At 44.6% G+C, this 14510-nt stretch overlaps 1 protein-coding gene across 3 annotated transcripts in view; it reads left to right on the plus strand.

The window, feature by feature from the left end:
- Positions 1-6982, plus strand: part of LOC109961673 (annexin A2) — a 13091-nt gene extending 6109 nt beyond the window's left edge. For all 3 annotated transcript variants that reach the window (XM_020602684.1, XM_020602686.1, XM_020602685.1), the window contains exons 3-13: positions 1230-1323; positions 1870-1964; positions 2279-2392; positions 3051-3141; positions 4068-4147; positions 4362-4421; positions 4530-4623; positions 5215-5310; positions 5586-5644; positions 5973-6095; positions 6655-6982. In XM_020602684.1, coding sequence (XP_020458340.1) covers positions 1230-1323; positions 1870-1964; positions 2279-2392; positions 3051-3141; positions 4068-4147; positions 4362-4421; positions 4530-4623; positions 5215-5310; positions 5586-5644; positions 5973-6095; positions 6655-6714 — 966 coding nt within the window. In that variant the 3' untranslated portion in view covers positions 6715-6982. The remainder of the gene's footprint in view (positions 1-1229; positions 1324-1869; positions 1965-2278; positions 2393-3050; positions 3142-4067; positions 4148-4361; positions 4422-4529; positions 4624-5214; positions 5311-5585; positions 5645-5972; positions 6096-6654) is intronic.
- Positions 6983-14510: the final 7528 nt, after the last annotated feature.

The following is a 14510-nucleotide window of genomic DNA, read 5'->3' on the forward strand; positions in this document are numbered from 1 at the left end:
GTTCGTATACACGCAGTGGCCCGGGGCCCTCGGCTCCAAACAAAATTTCGTTGTGCGTGTCACAATAAAGATGCACACGCACAACAAAATTTTGTATTTTGTAAAATCTAATGCACCACTGACTAAAGTACCAGCCATCTCTAATGGGCAGCTTCTGGGTCACTCATTTGCTCTATTCAGAACAACATTAAAATACTGCTCACAGTAACAGATCAGTAACGTAAAAGGAACTCTGCATGAGGAAGGTATTCGGTTTCTTCCTGCAACGCACTACTGTTACAGCATGTAAGCTATCTGCAGTACTCTTTTCACTACTGAAGAAGTATACTGTCTATCTACTGAAAATCTACTGAGGTTAGTCTCTATTCTATTTTGTATTTTACTCTGCTTGTGTATATTTACTGCTATACTTTGGTTATTTAGCTTTTATGTATAATTCAGCCTTTCAGTGTGTTTCTTACCAACCTCACTGTTTGCTGTGATTTATGCAACGTGGTTGTTGCAACACTATATTCCCTTTAATAATTTACTCCATCTAAAATCTGGTTTCAGTCATGAACCCTTTGTGGACACTGGATGAGAAAAGAACACATTTTCCATATCTTTACTGCCTTGAAGCCCTGACAGGATTCACAAAGTGGAGGCACTGCAGCTTTACTGCTGTCATAAAGCAGATAAAGGTGTGGTGGGTTCTCCACCCAGAGTCCATCTGAACTAATAAAATGAAGGCGAAGTCACACTGCGAAGCCTGAGCAATGATTTAACACTGAGTAGAAACAGATCGTGACACAGCCAACGGCAGGAGGCGCAGACCGGCCTCTGGCCTGGGCTCAGGTCAACACTGGCAGCAGACACGGCGCAGAGCTGAGGCTGATGGGAACAGCATTAGTTTGGTTTAGAAATGTTCAACTGCAGCCTGGCGTCGTCTCCTCCTCCGCTGTGGTGTGTAAACTCAAAGTCTCAGATACACCTGATGATACAGTTCCAGTTTCAAAATCCTGCTCTTCATATTTATAGGTGGCTTTAAAATTATCCTTCAAACAACTGAAGGAAAACTATTACATGATAGGTGTAGTACGTGAGAGGACGGGTGTAGTACATGCGAGGACAGGGAGGGGCAGAGCAAACATCAAACCCCACAGGACACGACTCCCTGTGGGGTTCTGGTGTCTGGTTTTGTTTTCTGCCGGGCAGCAGACTGTGAGCTATCGTCTCCCTGTGCTCTGTAGGAGGAAGAGCCGAAATTCCCCACTGTGGTGCCAGTGCGAGACTTTGACCCGGCCAAAGACGCCGCCAGGATCGAGGCAGCCATCAAAACAAAAGGTGAGAAAGTCCAGCAACACTCCACCTGTGAGCTCTTCGACAGTGATCCGACTCCTCTGCTGTCACTGAGTGGACGACAGCACAAAGAAAGCCCCACATAAGACCACTGTCAACCCTTTTGTTAAAAGCTTCAGCTCTCCCGTGTCCAGCCCAGATGGTGCAGCTTAATTACTGGCTATTTTCTGAGTAGACCCTGAAGTCATTAACATGGAACTGTGGAGTTCAGTAGATCACAGTGTCAAGGTCAAGGTCAAGAATCTTTATTTTCATTATGCATAGCACAATGAAATTTTTTGCTGGGAGCTCTTGGCTGAAAAGACACATTATTTACATAACACAAAATTGTATAAGTCAATATAAAAATATGAACAGATAAATAAGGATGTATGGGACCTAATCAGGTCAGCAGCATGTTGGCAGCAAAAGAGTGCAGTAACATTATAAAGTGCAGCTCAGTGCTATTCAGAACATCTCCATCCATGGAATCTTTTAAAGTTGAAATTAAACACAAAAAAGTGAATGTCTTCATTAATCTGTTCCCTGCAGGCGTAGATGAACAGACCATCATCGACATCCTGACCAGACGAAGCTACGAGCAGAGGAGAGATATCGCCTTTGAATACGAACGCCTCGCCAAGAAGGTTGGATGCGTGCCTCCTTTACTGAACAACACAAATGTTGGCCTGAAGATGAAGTGTTTTATTCACTAATCTCTGTAAAATACTGAAGTTCAGGTGATTATGTAACAAAACAGAGAACAAACAAAATGCAGAGCAGGACATTCAACTTCAACTGCTGCAGTACCAAAACACATGTTTTTGTAGAGCTGCTATTTTAGAAATCGCTGGTGTTCATGATTTTCTAATGACGCTGGTCCAGTCTTCTGCTTTGAGACAACACTTTCATTTCTAAGCACAAGTTTTTACCTGACATCTCTGGCTGTGTCCATTTTCAGGACTTGATCACGGCCCTGAAGGGGGCGCTGTCTGGCTCTCTGGAGGCTCTGATACTGGGTCTGATGAAGAGCACCGCTCAGTATGACGCCTCTGAGCTCAAGGCCTCCATGAAGGTCAGAGTCACACATCAGTTCAAGTCTGTTCTGTTCTGCAGGTTGGTCCACACTGATCCTCACCTAAAGCCTCCGGAACAATCCACGAATAAACAGCCATTAATTTTTTGACAGAATGGGTTGAACAGATATTTTTACATTAAGGGGTTAATGCACAACAATAACATTTCTCATATTCTCAGTTTTAGAGATATACACCACATACAACAAAAAAGCATGGGGTCATGTCTAAAAGCCCCCAGGGTCAGCAGAGGAATAAAGCAGCTGCAGCTCTGAGATGTGTCTGGGAAAGAGATGTACTGTAATTGTGATATTTGATAAACACAAATGAGACAACATTTACAGCAACTCTCTAAAAATATCAAAACAGTTTGGGGGGCTGATGGGAAAACAGCTGGCATTTGTTTCGGAAGGCACAGTGCTGGATTATACTACAAAATAAAAACATGTTCAGTTCCTTAGACATCTGCAGAACTGCTGTCTGATAAAGACTGAAGTGGAAAATCACAGTAACTACAAACATGCTGGATTAAAACTGAGATGTACTGAGGCGGTTTCCCTACGTGCAGCCTGGGCCCCATCCCAGCCTGTTTGACTGCATCATGTAAAGCAGTGTAACAGTGTAAAATGTCCCACCTGATAGTGTTTTTGTGTGCAGGGCCTGGGAACTGATGAGGAGACTCTAATCGAGATCGTCTGCTCCAGAAGCGATGAGGAACTGGTGGAGATCAAGAAGGTTTACAAAGACAGTAAGTGTCAGAGGCCTGTGGAAGGCTCGTTCCAGTCATGTCCAATGAACCCGAGATGAAGAGTTTGACCTGCAATGGAAAGGAAACATGACAAAGTTTATCTAATTTGTTTAAGTTTCTGTGTCTTGGTTCTGCAGTTGTTCTTACACTTCAGGTTTTGTACAGGTTACACAAAATATAATGTGTAAATCAGTGAAGTTAAGAGACACGAGTTCCCCCCCATTTCCAAATCCTGTGCTAAGCTAAAGCTTTGAAGAAAGGTAATAAGCGTACTACCTCAAATGTTTAACAATTTCTTGCAAATCTAAACTTAGTGTGTTGATGACTAAAATTTGCGTGCAGCTACAAGATAAGGTTCACCGAGAGACTGCAGGATATTCGTAGCAGATGGTGCAACTAGCTAACATCACAGTGGTTTCCTCATTAACCACTGCTGTTTACTGCAGTCACGCATCAGTGCGGCTGCCATGTTGGTACAGGGAAGCCCCCTAATGGAAGTACATATATATGAAGGCAGGAGGTCTGTCCATAAGTAAAATCACCATAACTCACTGAAGTTACAGCAGATTTTCCTGTTGTTTGGTTTGTTACAAATGTGAAAATGTATTTATGGTACAGGAAACTTGGTTACATTCAAATAAAATAATAATAATATACCTTGTTTGTTACTTTGTAGTAACAGTGATGTTTCTATAATATTTGTGATTAACTTAGCTTTTGTAATTAGTTTCTAAGTTTATTCTTTTGTCTTACTGCAGTGTAAAATGCGGCAGTGAGACCATTCTGATCACTATTTTGGAAATAATAGAGTAATGAGGTGCCTCTCACAGACTGAATGCCTATGAACCTGGCTAACATTAGCTTTATTATAAACTTACCTTACAATCACTCTTCTTAGTGTTCACATGTTTTAATTCTGTTTGCAGTGTTTAAGAAGGAGCTGGAGAAAGACATAGCAGGAGACACGTCAGGAGACTTTGCCAAACTGCTGCTGGCTCTGGTTCAGGTAGATCAAGGACCAGGACAGAACCTGGGTTTTTACTGTGAAAAATCCTTCTTATTCTAACAGACTTCTCCATTAACCCCACCTTATTTGACCCCTTTTAAAAGTGTCAGATTCTGAAATATTTAAGAACACATTTATTTTGTTGTATGTTTGAGTTCACAGCACTGTCGCCAATGGTTCTTCAGAATTTTTTGATTATGTTTTTGATCTACAGACAAAGAGAGATGAACCCTCGAATGTTGTCGACTATCAGAAGATTGATGACGATGCCAGGGTGAGTCAAACCATCCACATGTTCATTATAGAGGGTTTTAAAGCCCAACCCATCAGTCGATCCCTCACATACCCGACTGTCTTCTGTCCTCATGTATGACCCTCTCAGTCTCTGTATGAGGCCGGGGTGAAGAGAAAGGGAACTGACGTGGCGACCTGGAACTCCATCTTCTCCCAGAGGAGCATCCCCCACCTGCAGAAAGGTGCACGACACCAGCAACACACACACACAGGCCTTACATCTGCACGCACACAGTGACAGATTAACACCATAAGATTTATGTTAAGTGCTTTTTTTTAACATCTAATGCCAGTGGTTTTTGTTTTTTACCTTCAACAAAGCCAGTGTATGGAGCCCACTAAAGATCTTGTGGTTAAACAAAAAACAATGAGAGCCCATGCACACAAATTGGTGAGATGAGCGCTCAAAACAGGCACACTGATCAGTTTACCAGGCCTGGTGAAGGTATTTTCTGATCCACCAGATGTAAACTAGAGGGAGGGGGGACAGTTTTACAGCACACAACTGTGAACATGTTGAGGATAATTTTACAGCGCCCCCTAGGTCAGACAGCTGAAGGGCCCAGTCAACCAATCTGTTTAGTAATCTAGGGATATGGATTCTCATCACACACCCCAGGGGGCTCTGTAGCAACACCATTTCAAATTCAGTGACAATATTTTTGACATTCAGTGGAATTTATTTGCTGCTGCTCCAAGAAAACACTGTCAGCTGTGTCTTTCTGTTATATTTTAGTTGTTGTCCTTTTTCATGTGTGTTTTGTGTGTGACAGTGTTTGAGAGGTATAAGAGCTACAGCCCCTACGACATGAAGGAGAGCATCAGGAAGGAGGTGAAGGGAGATCTGGAGAAGTCCTTCCTCACTCTGGGTGAGTTCAGGAAGGGGGAGGGACTGTGTTTGTTTTTTTTTGGAGCAGCAATTAATCCCAACAAAACAGAGTGAGGTCCTGAGGGAACTTCACAGTATTAAGAATATTACTGATGGCTGAGATACTAGGGGAAACTCTGGTTGTTCTGGAGTGGAATGGGACTGAATAATTCAGAGGTGTCCATTAGCAGTGAAGAAAGGCAGAAATCCAGTGACAGTGGATGTGTCCTCTAAGGTGGCAGGTGCACTAAACGTCCATCTGTCCTCTCTTCACAGTGGAGTGCTTTGAAAACAAACAGCTGTACTTCGCCAACAGACTCAACGAAGCCATGAAGGTACTTGTTTCACAGTTTTGTCCATCATTTCTGTCAGTGATAATAATAAATGATGATGCTCACTGTGTTCTAGGATAATGTCTGTGATTTTGTATGTCTGTGCTCTTTGCCACAAACCACGTCCAGAGACTGGCAGCAGCACTGAGGCCAGTGTACTTGCTGTAATGTGTGAGTCCAGACCCTGGTTTAGCTTATCGGTCTGTGCCATAGGCCTCCACTGCTGTCCACCACGTGTTGTTTCCTCAGGGTAACGGGGAAGGCGCTGGCGAGCAGACCTGCATTTGTTTTCGTCCTCCTTGTTGAAGTCTGTTCTCCTGTGTCTCTGCAGAGTAAAGGGGCCAAGGAGAAGGTGGTGACCAGGATCATGGTTTCTCGCTGTGAAGTCGACCTGATGAAGATCAGAACAGAGTTCAAGAGGCACCAAAAGAGGTCACTGTACCAGGCCATCGCTGTGAGTACCTGTCTGCCCTGCTAGAGAGGACATTCAGTATTAAAGAACAGCTTTACAAGACAGCACGTGTTAAACCAGTGGCTTCCAGACTTGTTTCAGGCAGTGCAGCTGTGTGTCCTCATTTCACACATCTGAGTTGTTTTCAGAAACATTTTTCTTCTAAACCTATATATCAGCACTGTGTTTCTTCTGTCCTCTCCATGAACCATGTGACTACCTCTCAGATTTGTCTGGTGACCCTTTGGAAGGGCCCGACCCCTAGGTTGGGAACCACTGGACTACACTAGGATCACTCATTATCAATAGTCTGATATCACTCACAGGAAACACTGATGAACACAGTAATGCATCAGTCACTATGATCCAGTAGTATCAAAGACATTACTATGACACGGGCCGTTCTGCAGGATGAGTACTGGTACTGATGGTACTGCAAGTAGATTTGGATGCTAATGTTTTTACTAGTATTTTACACTTTGGTATTTCTAGTTTTTCTAAAGGATCTGCATATGCCTTATGATTACAGTCATGTTTACCACTCGTTCTGTGTGTGTTTCAGGAGCACACTAAAGGAGACTACCAGAAGGCTTTGCTCAGTCTGTGCGGAGGAGACGACTGAAACCTCAGCTCAGACTGGACTCAGTTTCCAGAATGCCACTGGGTTTGAAAGGCCTTCTAAAAACAGTATTAGAGCCCTGTTTGTGCTATATCCCAAGATTCAGGGGTAGATATGTTTGTCCCCTTACCTTACCCTGACCCTGGCCAGTTACCTTCCAAGTCTTGGGATCTAAGATTTACCATCAGAGCCCTGTTTTCATGTGACATATATTAAGTCTCGTCCATCTGTCTGAGCCGCTTCTGTTTCTTAAATAAAAAACATTTCACCAGTTTGTGTCTGTTTGATGTTGGATGAAGCGAGCACAAGAGGGCAGCAGAGACACACAGATATGTTCAGCTCTTATTTTGGTATTTTGGTGTCCATCCTATCTTTTTCCCAGTTCATCTCTGGGGTGTTGGAACAGGCGACTTATGAGCTGGGAGGGAAACCTGTTGGTACTGGTTCCACTTTTCAATTCTCAGGGACATTTTAGTTTTACTCGACTACATCACATTTCTATATACAAAGCAGGTCTTATACACCATGAAGCTTTGTTATCAAATAAACTACAGTAAAGAGCAGTAAATAACTGTGACATCACCATCTGTGCCTCAGTCAAACATCTGGTCAACAGGGAGCAGAAACGTCGCCCAGAGAGCACCGGGCCTCCTCCTGCCTGTCGGCTTCATCTCCTGAAGGGGTACAACAGGGCAGAGTATTGACCAAATAAAACCTGAGCCTCATGTTTCTCCTGAGGACGGATCAAAGTTGGTATTTGATGGGGAAATATTGGTTATCAATGAGTCCCCAGCAGACCGCCGTAGACACACATTGGAGATGTGTATTAATTCATGTTTGATAATTAAATCCAGTGGAAGTCAGATTAAAAGCTTCCTCCGCTGCTGCTTCAGGTTGTTTCTCCTTTAATCGTTAGTATGTTTTGTATTGTTTGTTTGCTGCTAATTTTTTAATTAAAGATCCTAATTTTACCTCCAGCAACAGTTGCTAATTTGCCTTTCTGCTGCAGAAACGCAGTGATTCTGCTGTTTAGACTGACTGGGAAGAATGTACGGGAAGAAGTAACAGCAGAACCTAACTGTGAAATGTAGTCCCCACTGAACACGCTATAACTGACAAACCACTGAGATGATGGCACAACATATTTCATTCATCTTTCTACTTCTGTCTGAGGTCTGAATCCCTTCTTTGAAACTTGAATAGTTCCTAGATGGGCAAGTTTAAAGCAATATTTCGAGCGTTAGGTTCCAACATTCAGACAGATTGGTCTGGTTACAAAGTGTTGGACACCACAACTAGCAGCTTCTCCTGTGCCTGCAGCCATCCCAGAGTCACTGGATGGCGCTACAGTGAGGCGCAGGAACGAGTCCAGGACTTTGCATGTGAATCTGACATGTCTCAGTCTGATGGTTGCAGCTGGTCTGATCAGTGTCTTCATGTGAACTTCACTGTCAGCTGCCACAAGAAGACGCTGTGTTTGTGAGCCCGTTTTATTTTGTCTCCTGTCAGACCGAGACAGATGGACAGACACATCACCTATCGCTCTGCTTCACTCACCGCTCAGTAAGAGGTGAGAAATGAAGCTTCATGTCAGCAAAATCTCGACAGGGAGGGAGATTTGGAAACGTCTGACGAGGACGTCTCAGCCTGGATCTCCAGCAGCTGGAGGGTGGACATGTTGACAGCAAGTCCACCTGACAGGATTCACAAAGACTGAACCTCTGAACAGATCTGAACAACTTCACATCGTCATTATTTCAAACCTCGTTATAATTGATTTCCTGTCTGTCAGGCAACTGCAGTTCTAAATGTTAGTAAACATTAATAAAAGGTTCTACAATAATCCATGAAGTCTGCAGATGTCAGTATCGATAAACATCATAAAAAACAGATTTAGGTCCAGATGTCCTGCAGCTGTTTTCCAGCATTTGGAGAGGTCTCCCTGATGTCTACAACCTGGCAACCCAGAAGTCGTTCCTATTAATTAATATGAGAGCTGCTCTACAAAGCACTGGTAAATAATTAACCAGTAATGAAACATTACTTAAACCTGTTATGAATGGTTCAGCTCATTGCTCTGTGCCATACACCTCCACTGTTGTCCACCAGCAAGCTCGATGAACACTACACTGAAACAGAGGTCACTGAGGTCAGGACTGACAGACAGATGATGTCTTAATGAAGTCAGCAGCAGCTCCCCTCTCTGCTCTACGGGCTGAGCACTGATCTGCTGACCTGCACGAGTGTTATTTGTTTAAAGCAGAGCTAATCCTCAATTGTCACACTCCCATTATCCCTTCCTTTTCATTCCCATCATCCCCCTCTCTGTTACACTCTCCCCGGACCTTCAGACAAAGCAGAAATCACCACGACAGCCACTCCAACATGAACCAAATGTCAGCCTCACTGAGCCGCAGACGGGTGAGATAATTACGTTTGTCCATCGCCACTCATCAGCCGCCATCTTCCTCCTCTGACTGCCGGTTGCTGAGACAGAGAAAAATCTCATCTGAAGGACTCTGAAGGCGACACGAGGAGAGGAGGATTTGTTAAATACAGCACCAAGAAGTCTGAGTTCAGGACTGATCCACCTTAATATCCAAAAGTTTCTCAGGTCTGAAAGTCACAGAGAAAGTTCTGAATGCTTTGTGCTGTTCTCTGTGGTTAATTAACACAGAGGCTGAGAGGACAGGAGATTTTCAATGACAGCAAAGCAGAATTTATCAGACACAGTGTCTGTAAAACATTTAGCGTTCACATACGACAACTACAAAACTCAACAAAATCATTTATAGAATGATTCAGGTTCATCAGCTAAAAGTACTCTGGTAAAAGAAAGGACAGATGCTGGTCGCGAGTCTTCGTTAAACTATGGTGACTGGTGACTTCTTGTAAAATAAAAAGCAAGACTAGCCTTTCAGTATGGACAGTTTTGATGTGATGATGCTAACAGGGTCCAAAAGCTTACTGGGCAATAAACCAAACAGTTTAGCATTGTTAGCTTAGCTTCTCACAGTGTTAGGTGTCTTAAACATTCATATGAACGTGGTACAAGTGAAGAAAAGTGTGCTCACTGTTTTTACAGAGGACTTTAATCTGTTCAACAGCAGAATCTAAAATAAATTATAACTCTTTATGAACGACGCCTGGTGATTTAATGCATCAGTTATTGCAGTGGCATCATGAGTTCCTGTCCCTCATCCTTAACACATGATCGAGCCACCATGACTTTCTGTGGGTAGTTCATGATCATTAGGGAATGTTAATTTACATTTGCTTCATACAGGTTCCTGTCAGGTCCATGCATCTGATCAGCTGTGAACTGGACAGAACTTCTTCCAACAGAAATACAAAGCTTTTGTCATCAGACACAAACAATGTGGAAACACGTCTACCTGTTCTCTTGTCATTTGTCAGACTGAGCCTGCTAAATGATTCTGGTTTTAGCCTAGTACACTACACACCACAGACAGAGTGTAGAAAGACCAGCACTGAGAAACTGTGTCCAGACTGTGGACTGGTACAGTATCTGGATCCCTCTGTCCATGTGTTCTCCACACTGCCAGGCCAACATGAGCCGTCTCGGTGCGGACAATCCGTCCTCTGACACACAAGCACAAGCTGTGAATGTGTTTGTCATTGTTGTTCTAATAAATCTGGTAACCAGGCAGCCCCCTGTGGAGAACCACCAGAGGGCATGTTGCCCTCCCTCACCCCCTCACCCTGACCCCCTGGGTTACCCCCGTCTCTCCCACTCTGTTCTGCCTCAAGGTTAGTTTTAATGGTGACCAGCAGAAACACTGCAGGTCAGCTGTTTTTCTCTCAGGGAGCAAAGTGAAAGCTCCCTGCTCTTGTTCATCTTCTCTTTCTCATTTGGACAACGCCACAGGCCCACAGCGACCGACCCCGACGTCAGTGTTGCCTGCAACCAAGCAGAGCTGCGATTCGGTTGTTGTTGACCAGTTCTCTGACATCAGGACTTTAGGCTCGAGATAAATTCACCTGGCAGCTGTTCCTGTGGCTGTGAGCATCAAGAGCAGTCACTTCAAAAGACACAAAGACTACAGCAAATCGTTCCTGCATAATCCACAATAACAGATCTGAGTAAAACCATTTAGTATCTCTTCAGCTCAAATCAGGGCTTCAAGCCATGAATCATGATGAGCGCGGCAGGCTGCCACGAGGACAGCCCCCCATCTGTAAAATGAACAATTAAGAAGCAGGCGGCTAATTAAGCTCCGAGATCAGTCGCCTTTCTGTCTCCAGCCTGAAGGAGGTTTCTCCACCGGGCCTTTGATCAAAGCAGCGCCCCGGGACGGAGCCCCGCGACGGGCCCCGCGACGGCACGGCACCTCTGGCTAAACATAGATTAACACGCAAATGAAGCCCGGTGCTAGAACTTTAAAATTTTTATTTATGCCTGCCTACTGTTAATCTTGCCATTTCTTCTTCAGCTGCTCGTGTTCTTGGGGAATGCAGAGTTCATCAGGGCCTGCATCCTCACTTTCATGTCAGGTCTCCTTGACTGAGGCTGAGGAGTCAGGTAGCAGCATCGTCAGCCTGCAGGCTGGAGTCAGCCTGGTGACGCCCGTGTCTGCTAATTCACCCTGACATGCTCCTGATGCCAGCCCTTCATTATAAATATTTTTAAAGGGCTTCCGCCCTCGTGCACGCCCCGTCCGGGACCCGGGCGCTGCGTGTACGAGTCTTTGATTTCTGCTCCTCCGTGGGCTTCAAGCTCGTCATAATGACAGCACAACTTGACAGCTCCTCTTCACATGCCTCTTGTCATCTTTTGTGGGAAGTTTTGCAACGATTAGCATAAATATTTCATCTCCTTCCTCCCTGCGTCGTTCCCGCTGCTGAAACAGGATCCGGCTGAAAGGCTGCCGTGTCCCAGAGATGTCACTGAGCGCTGGAGGAAAGCGACAAACCTTTGTAAAGTGTACTTTTCTCCCCATTAACAGACAAAGACAAAGCAAGAGAGGAAAACAGCCGAACACATGTACCCTTTGTGGAATCTTTTATTGAACACAATTTGAACAAAGAGCTGAGTTTGATTACGAGGCAAAAAGCCTCAGTGAATTGCGGCCTGCGAGTATGCAAATCTCCCTGCTGCATTTATGAAACTCACTTGTACACATTATTTACTTCACACCATCTTATTTACATTCTAGATGGAAAGTCATCCGCTGGAAGTTTACCCAGGGAATCGTCGCCCCTCGCTGCGCAGTGTGCACTGCAATAATGACAAGTGGGAGAGAGTCAAAAAACTTTCAACTAAGTAGTACAGAAACTCACAGAGCAGCTTCGTCTTCCACACAAAGTTTTAGTTCCGTCACATCTCTCACTCTGCAGATAATGAAGGTGCAGGAACATAATTAGGGCCCACAATGCTGCGCCAATTAATCTCAGTGTCTGTGTGTGTGCCATCCAGCAGCAAAATTAAATATATACTTACATCTGATTTCAAAGGAGCTGTAAAGCCTCTCTGGCTCGAGCGCCCACTGTGGAAGACTTTACTTAAGCTTGAGGAAGAGCATCATTAAAATTAAAGTGAAAGAAGGGAAGCGAAAAATTTCACCACTCCTGCCTTCGGCTACCACTCAGTACTTCAAAACAAACTGCACGGGCACAGTGAATCCAGAGCTCCAGTCAAACACCCGTCTTTCACTGTGTGATGTTGTTTGTAGGCCCTGAATTGATTAGCTCCCCCAGAGAAAGGTTCTGATTACTCAGAGAGAATGAGCCAACGACACGTAAGAAAAACCTCTCAAAGCCCAACGTCTATGTAAACTAGAAACAAGCCAGTTAGAAAATAAGAAAGGCCTCAGATATGTAGAGAGAAGTGGACATCCAAACCTTCAGTGGGCTAAAAGGCAGGATGGGCTCAGAGGCACAACAAACCTGAGGTCAGGACCAGAAGAGGCCAGTGAAACGATTTCATTTCAGTTATCAGCTTGTTGTCAACACAAGCACGGTGAACTACAGTTGGTGTTTGACATGTTTTTAGCCCATTTTGTCAGACCATCAAAATTGTCAGAATGAGCAGCGAGAAGCTCCTGTGAGCTGTGGTGGATCTTCAGACAGCTCTCACAGGATCACAGTGACGCTGGAGGAAACTTAACAACGGGAGGAGTCTCAGGCAGGTTCTGCAGTTACAAGGATTGTCTTTATCCGACATGTCCCAAACACACAGGCATACTTCTGTCTGCAGGACCAAAACCTCCTGCCGGACAACACATGGACTGCATTTACACAAAACACTGCAGAGTGAGAAAACATTATCAAACACAGGAAACACCACCGCATATGAAAAACCCCATCAAATGTAAATACTATATGTACTCTATGTAATACTGCCTGCATGTTCCTGTGTTAGCACCTCTGTGATGCTAACATGGGTCACAAAGCATGAGCGCATTATCTGTTTATGTAAAACCTTAATATGAAAAATAACTGTTGCAACTATAGCCAGTGAATAAATGTAGTGAAAGTACAATAATCCCTCTAAAATGTAGAGTAGAACCATGTGGAAGCTCAGATTTAGCACTTGAGTGAGTGTAATTACTTTCCACCACTGAGCAAGAAATTAAATCCTCGCTGATACTGAGTGGTTATAAAACCAGCAGTGGTAGTTAACGGGCAGCGCGACCTGATCCCCTGAAGACCTCACACCATCACAGCTGCCTCTCTGTCTTCCCACAGGCCATCATCAGGGATTATGAAGCAAGGCATTAAGCTGTGACTCAGGCCTCGTCCTCGCACAGAAGAACAGGAAGAACAATGTGCAGAGAGGGATCACATGGGGTTGGACAACAAGCTCGTTGCAGTGCTTAGGCTGACCTTTGACCTAACCCTATGCTCTGCACACTGGCTTCATAGCCTGCTGCTCTAGTTTCACCTCCAAAAACCAAACATCTGCTTTAACCTCTGTACAGAAATGTCACATTTACATGTTCTGTAGGCTATGTCATGGTTCCCGTGCTTCACGCAGGACGCTGTTGCTTCTTTCAAACTGCCTCCTGAAACACCACTTTCCATCATCTGTCACTGAACTCCCTAACAAAGCCGTCATGTAAATGGACTCAGTCAGCTGTGTCCTCCATCTCTGATGCTCCTCTCTGGTACATTTATCATCACCATAATAACCCTCATCTACCACGCCTCGCCACTGGGTGACCAGAGGCACCCCCACGACCACTCCACCACCTTCAGGCACCTTCAGCAGCAGTGGGATTTATTATCAAAGACATACATCCCGGTGGGAGGGGTTCAACATATGGTCCAGGGACCTTGCATTGACACATCCCAGCCGAGGTTTCCCAGACCTGGTGTGTCCACAGCAGTGTGAACAGACCAGACCAGATGTCCTCAGACCAGATCTGGGCCACCTGCGTATGTGCTCCTAGACCTGATTCCTCTGACTTGCAGCGCTGTGAGAACTGTCAGATCAGAATCTGTGTGGTCATTTTAATGCCTCCTCCTCTGCACATACGGCCTGTTGTCATCATTCAGCGTCGGTCCCTCACAGACCGGTAACAATAAACAAGGAGGAGAGTGACAACAGCGATGGGGTCAGTGGAGAGACCAGGATATTTGACATGTGGTGGAAGTTTATGGAGAAGCTTCTGATCAGGCCAAACTGGGAGGAACATATCGTAATCTCGTTCTTGAGAGTTCAACCTCTAGAGTTGTAATTTGCAAGAAGTCTGCTCAAACAACATTGGTTTCAGTTTCTGTACTTGTTTGACGTCTTCAGTAAACTGTGCTGTAAAAGTATAAAAGAACCATGAAAA

This window comes from Monopterus albus, unplaced genomic scaffold (genome assembly GCF_001952655.1).
Source record: "Monopterus albus unplaced genomic scaffold, M_albus_1.0 scaffold57.1, whole genome shotgun sequence".
NCBI lineage: Eukaryota > Metazoa > Chordata > Actinopteri > Synbranchiformes > Synbranchidae > Monopterus > Monopterus albus.